Source organism: Lethenteron reissneri, chromosome 58 (genome assembly GCF_015708825.2).
Source record: "Lethenteron reissneri isolate LAM-NWPU_2019-01 chromosome 58, ASM1570882v1, whole genome shotgun sequence".
Taxonomy (NCBI): domain Eukaryota; kingdom Metazoa; phylum Chordata; class Hyperoartia; order Petromyzontiformes; family Petromyzontidae; genus Lethenteron; species Lethenteron reissneri.
Genome location: NC_083836.1, coordinates 2,491,808 through 2,513,855, shown reverse-complemented (window position 1 = coordinate 2,513,855; position 22,048 = coordinate 2,491,808). Strand labels below are relative to the sequence as shown.

The 22,048-nt window shown below is 58.8% G+C and overlaps 1 protein-coding gene across 2 annotated transcripts; it reads right to left on the bottom strand.

Moving 5' to 3' along the window:
- Positions 1 to 4,191: 4,191 nt before the first annotated feature.
- On the bottom strand, positions 4,192 to 21,279 carry LOC133357510 (uncharacterized). Of its 2 annotated transcripts, XM_061575474.1 has the most exons (8): positions 21,056 to 21,279; positions 17,467 to 17,576; positions 15,572 to 15,671; positions 12,734 to 12,949; positions 11,038 to 11,299; positions 9,890 to 10,039; positions 8,315 to 8,451; positions 4,192 to 6,838 (listed from the first exon to the last, which is right to left on the bottom strand). In XM_061575474.1, exons 1-8 carry the CDS (start codon positions 21,080 to 21,082, stop codon positions 6,641 to 6,643), a joined length of 1,200 nt encoding a protein of 399 aa, XP_061431458.1. In that variant the 5' UTR covers positions 21,083 to 21,279; the 3' UTR covers positions 4,192 to 6,640. The 2 variants fall into 2 exon arrangements, with proteins under 2 accessions (XP_061431458.1, XP_061431459.1); XM_061575475.1 differs by lacking the exons at positions 15,572 to 15,671; positions 17,467 to 17,576; positions 21,056 to 21,279 and adding an exon at positions 13,310 to 13,458.
- Positions 21,280 to 22,048: the final 769 nt, after the last annotated feature.

Sequence of the window (22,048 nt, the reverse complement as noted above, 5' to 3'; positions counted from 1 at the left end):
CTTTGTCTCCCCAGTGGCGATGTTCACACATCGCACCAGGTACTCATTCGAGGCTGAGTCGACCTAGGGGAGGCCCAGGACGGGTTCAGATAATCGTCACTGGTCTTGGCCGTGAGTGGGAATCGAACCCGGGTCGCCGGGTTGGTAGCGCAGCGTAGTGCTAACCGCTGCACCACCGCTCCCCCTAAACCCACCCCCCCTTCCACAGCCCCCCACACGCCCCCCCCCCCACAGCCCCCTCTTCACAGCCCTCCCCACCCACAGCCCCCGTGCCTATCGGGTAACGGACGGAAGACGCGGGGCGTTTGAGAGTCGCTCCCCGCCTCTGTTCCTCGCCACGTGCGGTGAATGCGGCGCGGGGATTTAAATGAGTCTCGAGCCTGGAGTCAAGTTGACGCCCGGACCTCCCCCCCGCCACCACCCTCCCCGACTCGCTCCCTCCCTCCCCTCCCTCCCCTCCTCCTCCCGCGCTCGCCACCACCACCGCGGCCGCTCTAGACCCCGACGAACACCGCCAACACCACCACCACCACCCCTAAACCACTACCACCACTCTCTACCCTTACCCATAACCCACATCCAACCCTCTCTACCCCTAACTCACTACCACCCTCTCTACCCCTACCCCTAAACCACTACCACCCTCTCTACCCCTCACCCACTACCACCCTCTCTACCCCTACCCCACTACCACCCTCTCTACCCCTACCCCACTACCACCCTCTCTACCCCTACCCCACTACCACCCTCTCTACCCCTACCCCACTACCACCCTCTCTACCCCTACCCCACTACCACCCTCTCTACCCCTACCCATACCCCACCACCACCCTCCCTACCCCTACCCCACCACCACCCTCTCTACCCCTACCCACTACCACCCTCTCTACCCCTACCCATACCCCACCACCACCCTCCCTACCCCTACCCCACTACCACCCTCACTACCCCTACCCCACCACCACCCTCTCTACCCTTAACCCACTACTCTCAGTGACTCTCTCTCTCTCCAACTCCCTTCTCTCCACGGCGTCGCTCTCCCACTCTCTCACTCTGCCCTCTTTCTCTCGTCCCTTTCTCGCCCCTAACCTCCACACTTGCTCCCCTCTCTCTCCTCCCATGCCCCTCTTCCCCTCGGCACCCCCATTTCGCTCCCCCCCTCCTCCTCCTCCCTCTCCCGCCACTCTCTCCGCTCCTACCCCGCTCTCCTCTCTCGCCCGTACGCGGAACGCCACTGCCATCTAGTGGTAGAGAGAGAGCGAGCGAGAGAAGTGGGGTGTAACGAGAGTTGAATAGCAGTGTCTCGCTCTCTCGCTCTCCTCTCTCTGTCTCTCATGCAGCCAGCTATGGCTGCAGAGTTTGGTGGTACATGTTGTTTAGGTCGTTTATTGTGAAAATTCGGTCACAGTTCCTATGACCACTGTTTCATTGCTTTTATGGCTTTATTTTGGTGATTTTCGAAAAGTTTTTTTGGTTTGGCCATGTTTGTTTGTTGTAGTACAGAGTTGGACTGACGGCCTTAATCTAAGTTGTCTTGTGGTTGTTGTTGTTGTTTGACTTGCATCCCACTGGGATATTTGCACAGGGTTGGTGTACGGTGATTTTTCTGCAATATTTTGCTTTCTTTCTGTTTGCACATATTCACTTTAAGATGTTTTCTTGTTCATGTTTTTTGTTTGTTGCGGTTGCACCATGTATTCATGTCTCTGCAATTAGTGTATTGTAACTCTCATAGGTGTTGAGCCTCGTGTTAAATCACTTTATTACACTCGATAAAGGTTGCCGTCACTGTGAATATGGGGGGTGGTTACGTCGAATGACAACAGCCTATAGCCCTCGTGTCATGGTGAGGTTATTCGAAAGCGGTTTAATTGGCAGGAAGATAGCACTGAAGGCCTAGGTGTAAAATGCACGGCACGCCACTACTGTGCAGAGGTCGCAAACGGGTTTTGATTCCTTACCCGTACCCGTACCCGGCCGCACCAGGGTCGCAAACGGGTACCCTACCCGTACCCGGCCGGGTATCGGGTAGGGTACGGGTACAACCGGGTATTGGGTATCGGGTACCTGATTGCGACCTCTGGGATGAAGCCATGTTGCAGGCGCGGGTGGGTTGATTCTAGGAACTTGAATTGTGAGAAGAGACAAGACGTTGGGAAATGAGTGACAACGGTTACTCACCAGTGACTCACGGTTTACCCGTACCCGGCCGCACCAGGGTTGCAAACGGGTACCCGTACCCGGCCGGGTACTGGTAGCCGGGTATCGTGTATGGTACGTGTATCGGGTACCCGGTTGCGACCTCTGCTACTGTGTAGAGACATACAATGGGTCACTACGGCACGTAGCGCTGGTTACCGACAGAGAGAGGGAATGTTGGCGTAACGCCCGACCTGCCGACAGACCGGGGTATGGCAGCCGTTCTACCAGCAGAGCAGTGCCAGCGAGTGGGTCACGAGGGTGCGTGGCGCTGGTCGGCTGGACAGGAGGGGGCATACGAGGACGTGGCACTCCGGCCGGCTGGTGGAGCACGTGATCGGCAGGGGTAAAGGATGTGGGGCAAAGGTGACCGAGGGGACACGTGAGGCATAGCCCAGAACCTTCTGGTGAGTTCTAGAGGGGGCGGAGCCAGGCAGGGAACACGTGGACGGTGGCCCAGATCCTTCTGGCAGGTTGCAGAAGGGATCGTGGCCGAGGGCGGAGCCAGGCCACGCCGGGGGGCATAAAAGGCAAGTCCTGAAGCCGGATCGGGGCTGTCTTGTCGGTGGAATGGAACCCAAGGTGCGACGTCTTCATCTCCGGCGTCGTGGGTCAGACAGCGTTGCCGGCTGTTCTCACCCGGTTGTAGTTGTCCCGTGTGTGAACAGTGTCCAACGGCGTAGAATATAAGCGTGCGTTGCCTCCTACTTTTAGCGTCTCAGAAGTGACTCACGACAACAGCAAAAGGTGCTACTCTGGCACCAGAGGTCGCAACCGGGTACCCGATACCCGGCCGGGTACGGGTACCCGTTTGCGACCCTGGTGCGGCCGGGTATGGGTACGGGTAGGCCGTGAGCCACTGGTGAGTAACCGTTTGTCACTCATTTCAGGTAGGGTATGGGTATGGGTAGGGAACGGGTACCCGTACCCGGCCGGGTACGGGTACGGGTACCCGTTTGCGACCCTGGTGCAGGCCGGGTACGGGTACGGGTAGGCCGTGAGCCACTGGTGAGTAACCGTTTGTCACTCATTTCAGGTAGGGTATGGGTATGGGTAGGGAACGGGTACCCGTACCCGGCCGGGTACGGGTACGGGTACCCGTTTGCGACCCTGGTGCGGCCGGGTACAGGTACGGGTAAGGAATCAAAACCCGTTTGCGACCTCTGTGTGGCATCTATGATCGTGTAATAGCGCCGCCTGGTGGACAGCAGCGGCAACTGCGGTGGGCGGACAGTCCACACGCCGGTGAGCGTGTGCACGGGAGTGTTGGCAGGGCGGAGGAACTGGGGCAAGGGTCACAGAGGACCCCGTCTGGAGACCCCTGGAACCTGCTGGGGGGTTCAAGAAGGGAGGCGCGGCCAGGGCGGAGCAGAGGCGTAGCTCGGGGGGGGCAGGGGGGGTACATATGTCCCCGGGCGCCAAGGTAAAGGGGCGACAAAACGAGGCTTACAACGTGACATTAGAACTTATTGCGGCGGGCGCGGCAGCCCGAAACTACTGCACAAATCTACACCTCAACCTAAAAGTTTATATGTCCCGCCACACACAGCCTGCATGTCATGTAATTACATTTTGGTATGTGATTAAACGGGGGGGGGGGGCGGGGGGCAATATTAGAGTTCATCCCCGGGCGCAAAATATCCTAGCTACGCCTTTGGGGCGGAGCTAGGCGGCGCTGGGAGCATAAAGGGAGCCGAGGGCGAGGGGCTCAAGGCTGCCGGTTCTGGGAATGGACTCATCTCGTCGCCGCCGTGTCCACTAGACACTGAGCTACGAAGGAGAGTATCTCAGTCAGCGCCGTCGGTGTTAGACGGCCGGTGGTTTACAGGCTGGGCTGAGCTACTGTGGAGAGTGTGCGGACGAGACCGTAAAAGTTATTAATAAAGAAAGTGTCTCCTAGAAACTTTGTCTCCAAATCGTTGACACTACACCTGTATGTTCACGACTGTATAGGCACGACTCACCAACAGCAGTCTGTGCGGGCGACACGAGGAAGTTGTGTAATATTTAATTCTTTAATACACACCACACACACAAACACACTGTATCAACGATGACAACACAAGCTATAACCGTGAAACCCGAAATTATTTTCCGTTTTAAAAAAATACCACACACACGTGTCCGAACATACACACACGTGTTCCAACACATGAACACACACACACGCACACGTGCCTCATTTCCATTGCCAATTCTCTTCCCCCTCCCCCGCCCCTCCACTCCTTCCCCCGCCCCCTTCGTGACCCGCAAGAACTCCTCTATCGTGAACCCCCCACCAGTACCACTCTATCGCTGCCGTCACCGATTCCTCAACACCTCGCCGTACAGACCCTGCCAGCCGCATCATTCCTTCCCTGCCACCCGGTTTGTCAAGCCATTGCCAAGCGCCCCGAGCAGAGGAGCTGTATAAATAAATATAAAAATAGGATACCTCCTGACATGCCCACACACAGCGCGCGTGGGGGCAAGCGGGTGATGAGAGTGAGTGAGTGAGCGGGTGATGAGAGTGAGCGAGTGAGTGAGCAGGTGATGAGAGTGAGCGAGTGAGTGAGCGGGTGATGAGAGTGAGCGAGTGTGCGGGTGATGAGAGTGAGCGAGTGAGTGAGCGGGTGATGAGAGTGAGCGAGTGAGCGAGCGGGTGATGAGAGTGAGCGAGTGAGCGAGCGGGTGATGAGAGTGAGCGAGTGAGCGAGCGGGTGATGAGAGTGAGCGAGAGAGCAGGTGATGAGAGTGAGTGAGTGAGCGGGTGATGAGAGTGTGCGAGTGAGTGAGCGGGTGATGAGAGTGAGTGAGCAGGTGATGAGAGTGAGTGAGCAGGTGATGAGAGTGAGCGAGCGGGTGATGAGAGTGAGTGAGCGGGTGATGAGAGTGAGTGAGTGAGCGTGGGGGTGATGAGAGAGAGTGAGTGAGTGTGTGATGAAATTGAGTGAGCGAACGAGTGAGCAGGTTATGAGAGTGAGTGAGCGTGCGGGTGATGAGAGTGAGTGAGCGAGCGAGTGAGCGAGTGAGTGAGTGAGTGAGTGGGTGAGTGAGTGAGTGAGTGGGTGATGAGTGTGAGTGAGCGTGTGGGTGATGAGAGTGAGTGAGTGAGCGTGTGGGTGATGAGAGTGAGTGAGTGAGCAGGTGATGAGAGTGAGTGAGTGAGCAGGTGATGAGAGTGAGTGAGTGAGCAGGTGATGAGAGTGAGTGAGTGAGCGTGCGGGTGATGAGAGTGAGTGAGTGATGAGTGTGAGTGAGTGAGCAGGTGATGAAAGTGAGTGAGTGAGCGGGTGATGAGAGTGAGCGAGTGAGCGTGCGGGTGATGAGAGCGAGTGAGCGCGCGGATGATGAGAGTGAGTGAACAGGTGATGAGAGTGAGTGAGCGAGTGTGTGATGAGAGTGAGTGAGTGAGCGTGTGGGTGATGAGAGTGAGTGAGTGAGCGTGCGGGTGATGAGAGTGAGTGAGTGAGCAGGTTATGAGAGTGAGTGAGCGTGCGGGTGATGAGAGTGAGTGAGCGAGCGAGTGAGCGAGCGAGTGAGTGGGTGAGCGAGTGAGCGAGTGAGTGGGTGATGAGAGTGAGTGAGCTGTTTGCGAGCAGCACCTATGAAGGCCGCCACGGCGTGGGAGTGGGTATCCAGCGCCGCGCCAGGCCCCCTTTGTCTTCGCCAGTGACGGTGTTCTTACTACACACCGCACCGGGTACTCATTTGAAGCCGAGTCAACCTAGCGGAGGGCCGGTTCTGATAATCGGCGACGGTGTTGGTGGCCGCGAGCGGAAATCGAACTCGGGTCGGCGGGTTCGTAGAGCGGGGCGCTAACCACTACACCACCACTCCCCCGCACTCACACACTCACACTCACTCACACTCACTCACACTCACTCACACTCACTCACACTCACTCACACTCACTCACACTAACTCACGCACTCACGCACTCACTCACACGCACTCACACTCACAAAGATCCCCCGTATAGCCTGAACAGACTGTAGGGGCAAGTGCTGTTAGCGAGCACCTATGAAGGCCGGAACGGTACACGAGGGGGTGGGTGGCCAGCACCACGCCCGACCGCCTTTTTCTCCCTAGTGGCGATGTTTACACACCGCACCAGGTACTCATTTAAGGCTGAGTCGACCTAAGGGAGGCCCAGGACCGGTTCAGATAATCGTCACTGGTGTTAGCCGTGAGCGGGAATCGAACCCGGGTCGCCAGGTTCATAGCGCAGCGCGCTAACCGCTACACTACCGCTCCCCACACTCACACACACACTCACACACTCACTCACACACTCACTCACACACTCACACGCACCCACACTCACACACACTCACGCACGAGAGGGCAAGGTGGCCAAGCCCCCACACCCGGCAGTCTTTGTCTCCCCACTATCCCGGTGAACATGCAATCTTGCCCAAACGTCGCCCCAAAGTCGCCCCAACCACGTCCTCGTCGCCCGTCAAGAGAGCAGCGTGTAGCTGGTGTTCAAGCGGTTGTGCATCTGGACGAGTTGGCGCTCGCCGCTGTAGACGAACCAGGAGGGGAACTGGGCCGACTCGAACCTCATGGTCATGTCGGGGAACTCCTTGCGATAGAAGATGAGGCGGAACAGGTCGCTGCTCTTGGTGATGCTCCTGAACTCGTCCCTGCTGTGAGTCTAGGGTGAGGGAGGGGAGGGGGGGAGCGTAAAGAAGGGAGCGATCATAATGAGGGATTTGAGCGTGTCGCTCTGCGAGTCTCTGGGTGTCTGTGCGAGTCTACGGGTCTCTCTGCGAGTCTCTGGGTGTCTGTGCAAGTCTACGGGTCTCTCTGCGAGTCTCTGGGTGTCTGTGTGAGTCTACAGGTCTCTCTGTGAGTCTCTGGGTGTCTGTGTGAGTCTACGGGTCTCTCTGCGAGTCTCTGGGTGTCTGTGCGAGTTTACGGGTCTCTCTGTGAGTCCCTGGGTGTCTGTGTGAGTCTACCGGTCTCTCTGTGAGTCTCTGGGTGTCTGTGTGAGTCTACGGGTCTCTCTGCGAGTCCCTGGGTGTCTGTGTGAGTCTACAGGTCTCTCTGCGAGTCTCTGGGTCTCTATGCGAGTCTACAGGTCTCTCTGCGGGTCCCTGGGTGTCTGTGTGAGTCTACAGGTCTCTCTGCGAGTCTGTGGGTCTCTATGCGAGTCTACAGGGCTCTCTGCGAGTCTGTGGGTCTCTATGTGAGTATATAAGTCTCCGTGCGAGTCACTGGTGACCAGACCGAGACTATTGGGCGAGTGGTCGCGCAAATGATGAGTGAGCGAGCGAGTGAGCATGCGGGTGATGAGAGTGAGTGAGCATGCAGGTGATGAGAGCGAGTGAGCGAGCGGGTGATCAGAGTGAGTGAGCGTACGGGTGAGCGAGTGATGATAGTGAGTGAGTGAGCATGCGGGTGATGAGAGCGAGTGAGTGAGCGGGTGATCAGAGTGAGTGAGCGTACGGGTGAGCGAGTGATGATAGTGAGTGAGTGAGCGTGCGGGTGATGAGAGCGAGTGAGTGAGTGAGTGAGCGAGTGAGCGAGTGAGCGAGCGTGCGGGTGATGAGAGTGAGTGAGTGAGCGGGTGATGAGAGTGAGTGAGTGAGCGGGTGATGAGAGCGAGTGAGTGAGCAGGTGATGAGAGTGAGTGAGTGAGCGTGTGGGTGATGAGAGCGAGTGAGTGAGCATGTGGGTGATGAGAGTGAGTGAGTGAGTGAGTGATGAGAGTGAGTGAGCGAGTGAGTGAGTGTGCGGGTGATGAGAGTGAGTGGGTGAGCGAGTGAGTGAGTGAGCGGGTGATGAGAGTGAGTGAGTGAGTGTGCGGATGATGAAAGTGAGTGAGCGAGTGAGTGAGTGAGTGTGTGGGTGATGAGAGTGAGCGTGCGGGTGATGAGAGTGAGTGAGCGAGTGTGCGGGTGATGAGAGCGAGTGAGTGAGCGAGTGATGAAAGTGAGTGAGCGAGTGAGTGAGTGAGCGAGCGGGTGATGAGAGCGAGTGAGTGAGTGAGTCAGCGTGAGTGAGTGAGCGTGCGGGTGATCAGAACGGGCGAGCGTGAACCCAGCGGAAGGTTCGAGGCGTGGCTCTCTCAGCGATGGGGAAAGAGCCTCGCCGGGTGAGCGAGCGAGCGGGCGGGCGGCTCCCTCACCTCCACGATGAGCTTCACGAGATGTGCGTTGCCCTCCTGGCACGCCAAGTAGCAGTTGGAGTTGTAGAATCCCAGCACCACCGGCTCTCCGGCGTCCACCGGAACCGTCGACTTGAAGCGGAAGATCGTCATGCAGACTGGGGTGGGGGGGCGGGATGATGGGCGGCAAGGGACAGATCAGACGATTGTCATCATCATCGTCGTCATCGTCGTCGTCGTCATCATCGTCATCATTGTCATAGTCACCATAGTCACCGTTATCATTGTCATCGTCATAGTGATCATCATCGTCGTCATCGTCATGATCGTCAGTCATCACCATCGTCGTCATCATCATCGTCACCATAGTCACCATAGTCATCATCATCGTCATAGTGATCAGTCATCATCGTCGTCATAGTGATCATCATCGTCGTCATAGTCACCACAGTCATCGTTACCATCATCATCGTCATTGTGATCATCATCGTCATGATCGTCATCATCGTCAGACGTCACCATCGTCGTCATCATCATCGTCACCATAGTCATCATAGTGATCAGTCATCATCGTTGTCATAGTGATCATCATCGTCGTCGTCATAGTCACCATAGTCATCGTTATCATCGTCATCGTCATAGTGATCATCGTTGCCGTCATCGTCATGATCTTCATCGTCGTCATCGTTATGATCGTCATCATCATCGTCGTCACCATAGTCATCATCATCATCATCGTCGTCATAGTGATCAGTCATCATCGTCGTCATAGTGATCATCATCGTCGTCATAGTTACCATAGTCATTGTTATCATCGTCATCACGAGAGCGGGGCACCGGGAAGCGGGGTAGCCTGCACCAGCCCCACCGCCAAACAATTGCCCCAGCTCTGCCATCCTATACTGGGATGCTCGGGCCAACTCAAATTCCCGATTGTGTTTAGCCCACGTGGTGGCGGGGGGGGGGGCAGCTGGCAAGGAGGCGGGAAGATTGTGCATCGCGACGTTTCAGGCAATGGCCCTGCTTCAGAGCAGTGGTGGCGGTGCCAACACCCGCCGCAGTATTAACCAGGGCGGGACGGGGTGACGGTGGCGTGAGGATCACGGTGGCAGGGGGGGTCACGGGGGTCATGGAGGTGAGGTCATGGAGGTCAGTGGCGAGGGAGTCACGGTGGCGTGGGGGTCACGGGGGTCATGGAGGTGAGAGGGTCACGGGGGTCATGGAGGTCAGTTGCGAGGGGGTCACGGTGGTCATGGTGGCATTGGGGTCACGGGGGTTACGGTGGCATGGGGGTCACGGTGGTGCAGGGGTCACGGTGGCATGGGGGTCACGGGGGTCACGGTGGCATGGGGGTCACGGTGGTGCAGGGGTCACGGTGGTGCAGGGGTCACGGTGGTGCAGGGGTCACGGTGGTGCAGGGGTCACGGTGGTGCAGGGGTCACGGTGGTGCGGGGGTCACGGTGGTGCGGGGTTCACGGTGGCGCGGGGGTCACGGGGGTCACGGGGGTCACAGAGGTGAGGGGATCACGGTGGTCACGGTGGTGCAGGGGTCACGGGGGTCACGGGGGGTCACGGGGGGTCACGGGGGTCACGTACAGGCGTCGGGTGCGGGGCTGCGACAGGGCGCCACGCGCACGCTGCCGTCGGCTGCGCGCGTCACCGCACTGTCCCGCTCGTCCAGCAGACGCACACGCGGCTCCTCGAGCAGCAGCCGCAGCACCAGGCTGCTGAGGCTGCCGCTGCGGCCTGGGGGGGGGGGGGGGGTTAGTGAAGAGGAGGTGGAGGTTGGGAGTGTGCGTTAGTGTGTGTGTGTAGTGTGCGTGTAGTGTGTGTGTGTAGTGTGTGTGTGTAGTGTGTGTGTAGTGTAGCGTGTGTAGTGTGTGCGCGTAGTGTGTGCGTGTAGTGTGTAGTGCGCGCGTGTAGTGCGCGCGTGTAGTGTGTGCAGTGTGTGTAGCGCGTGCAGTGTGCGTAGTGTGTAGTGTGTGCGTGTAGTGTGCGCGTGTATTGTGCGCGTGTGGTGTGTGTATGTCAGCTGACCCGTGGCACCTGGGTCTGCCCCGTGACCTCCTGCCAGCGGGCGTTCGACACTTCACGTGGTCTCAAGGTGCACAAGTCCTGGCACAAGCGTCGTGGTGACGTCACCGCCACTTAGTGGCGAATGGCGGTTGTTGTTGTTGTGTGTGTGTCTGTGTATTTGTGGGGGAGCGGTGGTGTCGCGGTTAGCGCTGCGCTATGAACCCGGTGACCAGAGTTCGATTCCCGCTCACGGCCACCACACCGGACACGATTATCTAAACCGGTCCTGGGCCTCCCTTAGGTCGACCTATCCTCAAATGAGTACCTGGTGCGGTGTGTAAACATCGCCACTGGGGGAGACAAAGGCAGCCGGGCGTGGTGTGCTAGTCACCCACCCCCTCGTGTGCCGTGCCGGCCTTCACAGGTGCTACTCGCTAACAGCACTTGCCCCTACAGTCTGTTAAGGCTACACGAGGGGTGGGGAGGAATATTTCTTTGTTGTTGTTGTGTATTTCCGTGCGCGTGCGTGTGTGTGTGTGCGCGTGTGCGCGCGCGTCACTGTGTGTGTGTGTGTGGCTATCAAGGTGCACGTGACATGACCCACTACCCATCTCACCCAGGTCTCCGTGTTGCTCTTTCTCCCCACTCATCCATCTCCGCACACCTCCACATATCTCTCAGCATCTCCACCCCCCCCCCACCCTCTCAACTCCACCACCCCCACGTACCGGCGGCAAAGCTGAGCGCGGTGCGGCGCGCCTGCACGTGCTCCGTGCTGCAGTCGAGCCTCCCGCAGGCTCCGCAAGCCTCCTCGGGGCCACGCATCTTCATCACCATGAAGTCGGGCCGACGGAAGATGAGCGCCAGGCTGCCCTCGCCGTTCCGCGCCAGAGCCTCCTCCAGCAGCTCCTCCCAGCCGCGCTCACCGTCACCGACGTCCAAGCCCTCGACCGTGGCGTGGCCCGGCTTGACGCACGCGCCGTTGCCGGGCTGCGGAGGGGAGGGACGGGAGGAGGAAGAGGAAGATGAAGCCGTGGAAAATCGGTTGCGTGTCGGAAACTGTTCCGGACTGGTGGCAGTTCCGCGGGGTTGTCCGCTTCTTGTGTGGAGAGAGAGTGAGGACGACTCTGAGAGAGAGAAAGAGAGAAGGGGGAGGACGACTCAGAGAGAGGGGGGGGGAGGACGACTCAGAGAGAGAGGGGGGGGGGGACGACTCAGAAAGAGAGAGAGAGGGGGGTAGGATGACTCAGAGAGAGAGAGAGGGGGGGAGGACGACTCAGAGAAAGAGAGAGGACGACTCAGAGAAAGGATGACTCTAAACTATTAAACTAAACTATTTTTTTGTTATCTTAGGCAAGGCCCACTGAACGACCTGGCCACAAATGATAGCCCAACTAAGGGTCTACTCAAAATGACGTGAAAATGTGTAGCAATTACAAAGACATTAATTCTAAAATGTGGAGAAAACAAAACCGGAGGACTCGGGAGAAAAATCCACAAGACCACGGGGAGAGAGAGAGAGACAGAGACGCAAACTCCAAATATACAGCAGCAGGCGCCAGGGTCGGGATTAAACTCACGACCTCCTGCACACCAGGCGAGGTAGTTAACATCTCAAAGCCACCGTGATGATGATGAGAGAGAGAGACACACAGCTCCAAATATACAGCAGCAGGCATCAGGGTCAGGATCGAACCCACGACCTCCTGTACACCAGGCGAGGTAGTTAACATCTCAAAGCCACCGTGATGATGATGAGAGAGAGAGAGACACACAGCTCCAAATATACAGCAGCAGGCATCAGGGTCAGGATCGAACCCACGACCTCCTGTACACCAGGCGAGCTAGTTAACATCTCAAAGCCACCGTGATGATGATGAGAGAGAGAGACAAACAGCTCCAAATATACAGCAGCAGGCATCAGGGTCAGGATCGAACCCACGACCTCCTGTACACCAGGCGAGCTAGTTAACATCTCAAAGCCACCGTGATGATGATGAGAGAGAGAGACACACAGCTCCAAATATACAGCAGCAGGCATCAGGGTCAGGATTGAACTCACGACTTCCTGTACACCAGGCGAGTTAGTTAACATCTCAAAGCCACCGTGATGATGATGAGAGAGAGAGACACACAGCTCCAAATATACAGCAGCAGGCATCAGGGTCAGGATCGAACCCACGACCTCCTGTACACCAGGCGAGCTAGTTAACATCTCAAAGCCACCGTGATGATGATGAGAGAGAGAGACACACAGCTCCAAATATACAGCAGCAGGCATCAGGGTCAGGATCGAACCCACGACCTCCTGTACACCAGGCGAGTTAGTTAACATCTCAAAGCCACCGTGATGATGATGAGAGAGAGAGAGACACACACTCACCCACCCGGTGAGCCCCCCCCCCCCCCCCCCCCCCCGCTCACCTGGGCATCATCCTGCTGCTCCGTGAGGCTCAGGTGCAGGGGAAGGCACTCGGTCTCCCAGCCGCTGCATCGCATCACCGCCTCGCGACTCAGATCGACGGCCGGGAAGGGGACCACGGCGGCCGGAGCCCCTCCTCCCTGGGAGGTGGTGGGTCTCCGGGGGCTGCGGGGTCTGGGACTGCGCGGGCTCTGGTCGCTCTCCTCGCGATGGATGTCCTGGAAACCGGAGAGGAGAGAGAGAGCGATGAGAGGGCGATGAGTAACTGCGAGAAGGGCTGCGTGCAGAACGAGAGAGAGCGAGAGAGTGAGCGAGAGAGTGGGCGAGAGAGTGAGCGAGAGGGTGAGCGAGAGGGTGAGCGAGAGGGTGAGCGAGAGGGTGAGCGAGAGAGTGAGCGAGAGAGTGAGCGAGAGAGTGAGCGAGCGGGTGAGCGAGAGAGTGAGCGAGAGAGTGAGCGAGAATTGAGCGAGAGATTGAGTGAGAGAGAGAGAGAGCGAGCGAGAGAGCGTTTACATAAAGCAAAGTTATTATTTTTAAAAAAAATTACGAAATGATGAACGAAGCAAAGTGCCAATTACACCGAGCATCTTCTTGTTTCCTCTGATCGTAAAAAAGTAAAAGAAGAGAGGAGACGGGGGAGAGCGAGCGAGAGAGACAGAGAGAGAGAGACAGACTGCACAAGTCGAAGGCAGGGAGTGAGGAGAGTTTGGCGAGAGGGCGGAGAGGTGATGGCAGTGTTTTGTGAGCAAGAGAGAGAGGGCGGAGAGAGAGGGAGGAGTGGAGAGCGCTGAGATGTGACAGCCTGCGCGCTCTCTGGGCGAAAAGCTGCTATGGGGGGTGGTGGTGGGTCAGGAGTGGGGGTGGAGGGACATGGAAATTCCACCCCTACACGCACGCAGAGCCCAGTATCTAGATTGAGATGGTACTGGTGGTGGTGACGATGGTGCTGATGATGGCGATGATGATGGTAATGATGGTGCTGATGATGGCGATGATGATGGTAATGATGGTGCTGATGGTAATGATGATGGCGATGATGATGGTGATGATGATGGCAATGATGATGGTGCTTATGATGGCAATGATGGTAATAATGATGGTGATGATGATGGTACTGGTGGTGATGATGATGGTAATGATGATGGTAATGATGATGGTGCCGATGATGGTGCTGATGGCGATGATGGCGATGATGGTAATGATGATGGCGATGGCGGTGGTGGTGGTGGCGATGCTGATAACGCGACGAGAACTCTCGTAATCACACCACGTGGTGACGCTGCTGCTGTACACAATCACAGACAACCACGCCAACGGTGTGCGCGGCTTTCAAATTATACATAGACATGCTAGCCAACGTTTCGAGCAATGGCCCTTCTTCAGAGCATCACACGGGAAGTGGACATTGACTCCTGCACATCTGCGAATCTGCTGGACATCTGTGAAAAAGATTTATATAGCTTATCGGATTCCTCCACTATGATTAAACATTCGCATATTGCCTTTTAAGGCCATATGCAAAGACAACACGCCGTTGTTGTCACCCCCCCCAACTCCACCGGAAGTCTCTATTCAAGTCCCAACCAATTCACATGCTGATGAGGACGCTGGCGGGATTTTCCCGAAACCACATCCCTCTCCGCCTCCTCCTCCACCTCCCTCCCCGCCTCCTCCCCCCCCACCCCCTCCACCTCCCCCCCCACCCCCTCCACCTCCCCCCCCACCCCCTCCACCTCCCTCCCTCCCCACCCCCTCCACCTCCCTCCCTCCCCGTCCCCTCCACCTCCCTCCCTCCCCGTCCCCTCCACATCCCTCCCCGTCGCGCCGAACCTGAAGCTCTCACCAGGCCGGCAAAGCAAAGAAGATGTGCGGGAACCAGGAGCATTGACGCTGGGAAGAGTACGAAAACTCGCAAGACGCTGCCTGTTTGCTGTTGCTGCTGTTGTTGTTGTTGTGGTCTCGCTGCCCAAAGCGCCACCCCCTTCCGCTCCGCACACTAAACCATCGGGTTTTGTGTGTTACATTCCTCACGAGTGCGTGTGTTTACCAGAACCCTGAGCCACACACCCCCCCCCCCCCATGCTACGCGTTTCCACGGTCACACCCCCTTCCCCCTCCCCACCGCCACAAGCCGGCCATCGCCACACAATTTACCCACCCATTCATTTATTCATCCATCCATCCAACCATTCATTTATTCATCCATCCATCCAACCATTCATCCACCCACCCACTCATATACCGCTCACCGCACCCGCCCATTCAGACATCCACTCATTAATCCATCCACCCATTCACCCACTCATTCACCAATCCACCCATTCACCAATCCACCCATCCACCAAATCACCCATTCATCCATCCACCCATCCACCAATCCACCCATTCACCAACCCACCCATTCACCAATCCACCCATTCACCAACCCACCCATTCACCAATCCACCCACCCATTCACCAATCCACCCACCCATTCATCCATCCACCCACCCATCCACCTATCCACCAACCCACTCACCCATTCATCCACTTCACCCACCAACTCTACCATCCACTGGGAAAGCCACCTGCCGCATCTCCCCCCCCACTCCCCCTCCCCCAACTCGCTCGCCCCCCCCCCACTTTCTCGCCCCCCCCCCCCACTCGCTCGCCCCCCCCTCCCCCCACTCGCTCGCTCCCCCCCCACTCGCTCGCTCCCCCCCCCACTCGCTCGCTCCCCCCCCACTCGCTCGCTCCCCCCCAACTCACTCGCCCCCCCCCCCAACTCGCTCGCCCCCCCCCCACTCGCTCGCCCCCCCCCCCCCACTCGCACGCCCCCCCTCCCCCCCGCACGCCCTCACCATGGTGAGCATGGTGCTGGAGCTCACGGCGAGTCCCAGCTCCGAGGGGGTCACGTGCTGCAGGGGGACCCCGTTCACCTCCAGGATGAGGTCCCCCTTCCTGTGTCAGGGGAACACAGCAGCAGGAGCAGGAGCATCAGCAGCGTGATCATCATCAGCAGCATCAGCAGCAGCATCATCAGCATCGTCAGCAGCATCAACAGCATGATCAGCAGCAGCAGCAGCATGATCAGCAGCAGTATTATCAGCATCGTCATCTGCAGCATTATCAGTCGCGTCATGAGCATGAGCATCATCAGCAGCATCATCAGCATGATCATCAGCAGCATCAGCATCATCATCAGCATGATCATCAGCAGCAGCATCAGCAGCACGTGTTGTTGTCCTTCCCCCGCACTGCCGACGAACACGGTGGGCTACGCACGGAGCAGAAGTGGCCCCAAGCAGCACCACGACCCCCTCTCACTCTGTGGCACCCCCTCACCTGAGCCCCCCCCCTCACCTGAGCCCCCCCCTCTCACCTGAGCCCCCCCCCTCTCACCTGAGCCCCCCCCTCACCTGAGCCCCCCCCCTCTCACCTGAGCCCCCCCCCTCTCACCTGAGCCCCCCCCCCTCTCACCTGAGCCCCCCCCCTCTCACCTGAGCCCCCCCCCTCTCACCTGAGCCCCCCCCTCACCTGAGCCCCCCCCCTCACCTGAGCCCCCCCCCCCTCACCTGAGCCCCCCCTCTCACCTGAGCACCCCCCTCTCACCCGAGCTCCCCCCTCTCACCTGAGCACCCCCCTCTCACCCGAGCTCCCCCTCTCACCCGAGCTCCCCCCTCTCACCTGAGCCCCCCCCCCCTCACCTGAGTCCCCCCTCTCACCTGAGCTCCCTCCCTCTCACCTGAGAACCCTCTCACCTGAGCCCCCCCCTCACCTGAGCCCCCCCTCTCACCTGAGCACCCCCCTCTCACCCGAGCTCCCCCCTCTCACCTGAGCCCCCCCCCCTCACCTGAGCCCCCCCTCTCACCTGAGCTCCCTCCCTCTCACCTGAGAACCCTCTCACCTGAGTCCCCCCCTCACCTGAGCCCCCCCCTCACCTGAGCCCCCCCTCACCTGAGCCCCCCCCTCACCTGAGCCCCCCCCTCACCTGCGCCCCCCCCTCACCTGAGCCCCCCCTCACCTGAGCCCCCCCCCTCACCTGAGCCCCCCCCCCTCACCTGAGCCCCCCCCCCTCACCTGAGCCCCCCCTCTCACCTGAGCCCCCCCCTCACCTGAGCCCCCCCCTCACCTGAGCCCCCCCCTCACCTGAGCCCCCCCCTCACCTGAGCCCCCCCCCTCACCTGAGCCCCCCCCCCTCACCTGAGCCCCCCCCCCTCACCTGAGCCCCCCCTCTCACCTGAGCTCCCTCCCTCTCACCTGAGAACCCTCTCACCTGAGCCCCCCCCTCACCTGAGCCCCCCCCCTCACCTGAGCCCCCCCCCTCACCTGAGCCCCCCCCTCACCTGAGCCCCCCCCTCACCTGAGCCCCCCCTCACCTGAGCCCCCCCTCACCTGAGCCCCCCCCTCACCTGAGCCCCCCCCTCACCTGAGCCCCCCCCTCACCTGAGCCCCCCCTCACCTGAGCCCCCCCCTCAGCCCCCCTCTCACCTGAGCTCGATCCCTCTCACCTGAGACCCCTCTCACCTGAGCCCCCCCCTCACCTGAGCCCCACCCCCTCACCTGAGCCCCCCCCCCCCTCAGCCCCCCTCTCACCTGAGCTCCCTCCCTCTCACCTGAGCCCCCCCCCCCCTCACCTGAGCCCCCCCCACAGCCCCCCCCTCACCTGAGCCCCCCCCTCAGCCCCCCCCCCTCACCTGAGCCCCCCCCACAGCCCCCCTCTCCCTCAAGCCCTACCCCCCCCCACTCCTCTCACCTGATGAGGCCACGTGGGTGGTTGAGGAAGGCCACCTCCGTCACGATGTACGTGTGAACTCCGCCCGACCTCTGAACTTTGACTTCCACCACCACAGTGGCGGGGAAGCCCTGGAGAGAGGGAAGGAGGGAGGGAGGGAGGGGGGGTCAAAGCGAGAGGTCAGGAGGTCAGCCACGGCCAGCGACGCTACGGAGGCGTCGCGAGGACCAATCACGTCGTCCGCTTCGAGCGATGTCGTCATGGCGGTTATTGCGAAATCACAAAGAGATGGGCACGCTGGGAGTTCCACCGAGGGAGTGAGAGGGGGGCGGGGGGGGCACGCGGACGAGAGGACACACACGGGCGGGGTAGAGACATCACCACCATCATCACCACATCGATCTCCATCCAGCAGTAGATAGGCCATGGTGGTGATGATCACACGCGGGGTAGATACATCACCACCATCATTACCACATCGATCTCCATCCAGCAGTAGATAGACCATGGTGGTGATGATGATCACACGCGGGGTAGAGACATCACCACCATCATCACCACATCGATCTCCTATCCAGCAGTAGATAGGCCATGGTGGTGATGATCACACGCGGGGTAGATACATCACCACCATCATCACCACATCGATCTCCGCCCAGCAGTAGATAGACCATGGTGGTGATGATCACACACGCTGGGGGGTAGAGGAGGAGGAGGCATCGTGCAGACTGCGAAGCGGAGTGAGTGGTGGGGCTTGGGCAGGAGGCGTCACGCCCAGAGGGGGACGGCGGTGGCCGATGGTCGAGACTCAGCACGGAGCGGCAGTCGAAGGAGGGAGCCGCGGGGGAGGGGGAGGACATCCACCACCACCAGGGAGACGGAGACACGGGAGGGAGAAGGGGAGGGAGGGAGGGGGGGGGAGGCATTCATCCAGCAGTGGAGCGACCACGGCTCATGATGGGGAGGAGCTCAGCTCGTGGTTGCTGTGGCACAAGACTCCAGGAGGGTGCTGCCAAGTTTGAGCGGCAGGGGGCGATGCTGCCGCTGTCACGGTGGTCGATATTCAAAGAGTGCAGGGGAGCGGTGGCGCCGTGGTTAGCGCGCTGCGCCACCGATCAGCCGGCTCGGACCCCCAGTGTCGATTCCGGCGACGATTTGCCTCCCCCTAGGTCGACTCAGCCTCAAAGCGAGTACTTGTGGCGGTGTTTATATCGAGAGCGCCACTGGGGAGACAAAGGCGGCCGGGGGTGGTGCTGGGTCACCCACCTCTTGGTGTGCCGTGCCGGCCTTGATTTGACGTTTCTCGCTAACATTCAAATCACAAACCACACACCACACCCACACTCTCTCTCTGCTGAACAGGGAGAGAGTAACAAACACCAACATGCCTCACAATCAAGTCAGGTGAGTCAGGTGAGTGGGTGACAAGGCAGGCGAGAAGCTGACAAGGCAGGTGAGAAGTTGACAAGTCAATTGAGTAATTGACAAGTCAGGTGAGAAGTTGACAAGTCAGTTGAGTAATTGACAAGTCAGATGAGTAATTGGCAAGTCAGGTGAGTAGCTTACAAGTCAGTTGAGTAATTGACAAGTCAGATGAGTTATTGACAAGTCAGGCGAGTAGTTGAGGCAGGTGAGTAGGTGACAAGGCAGGCGAGTAGTTGTCAGGCGAGGCAGGCGAGTAGTTGAGGCAGGTGAGTAGCTGACAAGTCAGTTGAGTAGCTGACAAAGCAGCTTAGTAGTTGAGGCAGGTGAGTAGGTGATGGGCAAGGCAGGTTGGTACACGCGGTGTTCACACAGTTGGTATCGTAGCTGGCGGGGATTGCGTTACGAGACATCTTCGTCGTTCTCCGTGTCCACGGCGACAGGCGAGCAAGTACCGTGGCACGAGAGTTGCCATAACAACCGCTCTGCATGTGCACTTCATCCTATTTCCTGCTCTACCTCCGTGTCTCATCCACGATGCCTTTGACAGGAGGCCGGGGTATTCCTCCATCCCGCATGTGAATGACGACGACGACGATGATGATGATGGATACGCTGTACAGACCCGCTAATTTCGATTTAAAGCTTTCGTGACTGCAGGGATTCATCTTCTTGGTTCTTTCGGTAAAGTCACGTAGAAGGGGAATAATAAAATAACAAAACATAATAAAATAATTCTCACAACGCAAGCAGCCGTCCTCAGGTCAAAAACAGGTGAAAAACAGGTCTGTCTTCCCGACAGACCTGTTCTTCACCTGAGGACGGCTGCTCGCGTTGTGGCCGAAACGTCGTGAGAAATATTTTATTATGTTTTATTTTTAGTATTTTATTATTTCCCTTCTACGTGACTTTACCGAAAGAACCAAGAAGACCCGCTAATGGTTCTCTACAAGCCCCGAGCAACGGCTCATGTGGGCCGAACCCCGTTATGGCAAAGTCAGATCATCCCTCGCTGGTCTTTTTAAACTTCTCAGATGCTTCGGCGGGTCCTGTGGCATATGTTATATATATGCCACAGGACCCGGGGGCGAGGGGGGGGCTGACATGTGTTTGTGGACTAAGCACATTCTTAGAGCAGCCGCCACTCATGGGGACTTTCGTCTAGAGCTTTAGAATTGTATTGTGGGTAGGTGGGTGGGTGGGTAGGTGGGTGGGTAGGTAGGTGAGTGGGTAGGTGAGTGGGTAGGTGAGTGGGTAGGTGAGTGGGTAGGTGGGTGGGTAGGTGGGTGGGTGGGTGGGTAGGTGGGTAGGTAGGTGGGTGGGTGGGTGGGTAGGTAGGTAGGTAGGTGGGTGGGTGGGTGGGTAGGTGGGTGGGTGGGTGAGTGGGTGAGTAGGTGGGTGGGTAGGTGGGTGGGTAGGTGGGTGGGTAGGTGGGTGGGTAGGTGGGTGGGTAGGTGGGTGGGTAGGTGGGTGGGTAGGTGGGTGGGTAGGTGGGTGGGTAGGTGGGTGGGTAGGTGGGTGGGTAGGTAGGTGAGTGGGTAGGTGAGTGGGTAGGTGGGTGGGTGGGTGGGTAGGTACGTGGGTGGGTACGTGGTTGGGTAGGTGAGTGGGTAGGTGAGTAGGTAGGTGGTTGGGTAGGTGGGTGGGTAGGTGGGTGGGTAGGTGGGTGGGTGGGTAGGTGGGTGGGTGGGTAGGTACGTGGGTGGGTACGTGGTTGGGTAGGTGAGTGGGTAGGTGGGTAGGTACGTGGTTGGGTAGGTGGGTGGGTAGGTGAGTAGGTAGGTGGGTAGGTGGGTGGGTAGGTGGGTGGGTAGGTAGGTGAGTAGGTACGTGGTTGGATAGGTACGTGGTTGGGTAGGTGAGTGGGTAGGTGAGTAGGTAGGTGGGTAGCTACGTAGGTAGGTAGGTGGGTAGGTACGTAGTTAGGTAGGTAGTTAGGTAGGTGGGTGGGTAGATAGGTACGTGGGTAGGTACGTGGGTGGGTAGGTACGTGGGTAGGTGGGTAGGTAAGTGGGTAGCTACGTAGGTAGGTAGGTACGTGGGTAGGTGGGTGGGGTACGTGGTTGGGTAGGTGAGTGGGTGAGTGGGTAGGTGGGTGGGTGGGTGGTTGGGTAGGTGAGTGGGTAGGTGGGTAGGTGGGTAGGTGGGTGGGTAGGTACGTGGGTAGATCTGCAGTTTGGCGCCTTACTTCTGGAGCTGCTGGGAGCGATGCCATTGCTGCTCCTGCTGCTGCTCGTCCTGTAGCTGCTGCTATTGTTGCTGCTGTTGTTGCTGCTGTTGGTGCTGTTGTAGCTGCTGTTGTTGTTGCTGTTGCTGCCGTTGTTGTTGTAGCTGTTGTTGCTGCTGTTGTTGTTGTTGCTGTTGTTGTTGCTGTTGTAGCTGCTGGCGGTCCCGAGGTGTCGACTGAGCGGCAGGCGTCGTGACGCGGAGTTTTTAAGCGCAAGGGGCAAGGGGCGGACCAGGAAGGGCGTGTGGCGCATCGAGATGCGAGTAACTCCTCCTCCTCCTGCTGCTGCTGCTCACCTCCTCACCCTCACCTCCTCCTCCTCCTCCTGCTGCTCCTCCTCACCACCTCCTCACCACCTCCTCCTCACCACCTCCTCCTCCTCACCACCTCCTCCTCACCACCTCCTCCTCCTCACCACCTCCTCCTCACCACCTCCTCCTCACCACCTCCTCCTCCTCACCTCCTCCTCCTCACCACCTCCTCCTCACCACCTCCTCCTCCTCACCACCACCTCCTCCTCACCTCCTCCTCACCTCCTCCTCCTCACCACCTCCTCCTCCTCACCACCACCTCCTCCTCACCTCCTCCTCACCACCTCCTCCTCCTCACCACCTCCTCCTCCTCACCACCACCTCCTCCTCACCACCTCCTCACCACCTCCTCACCACCTCCTCACCACCTCCTCCTCCCCACCACCTCCTCACCTCCTCCTCCTCCTCCTCCTCCTCACCACCTCCTCCTCACCACCTCCTCACCTCCTCCTCACCACCTCCTCCTCCTCACCACCTCCTCACCTCCTCCTCACCACCACCTCCTCCTCACCACCTCCTCACCTCCTCCTCACCACCTCCTCACCACCTCCTCCTCACCACCTCCTCCTCCTCACCACCTCCTCACCTCCTCCTCACCACCTCCTCCTCACCTCCTCCTCCTCCTCACCTCCTCCTCACCTCC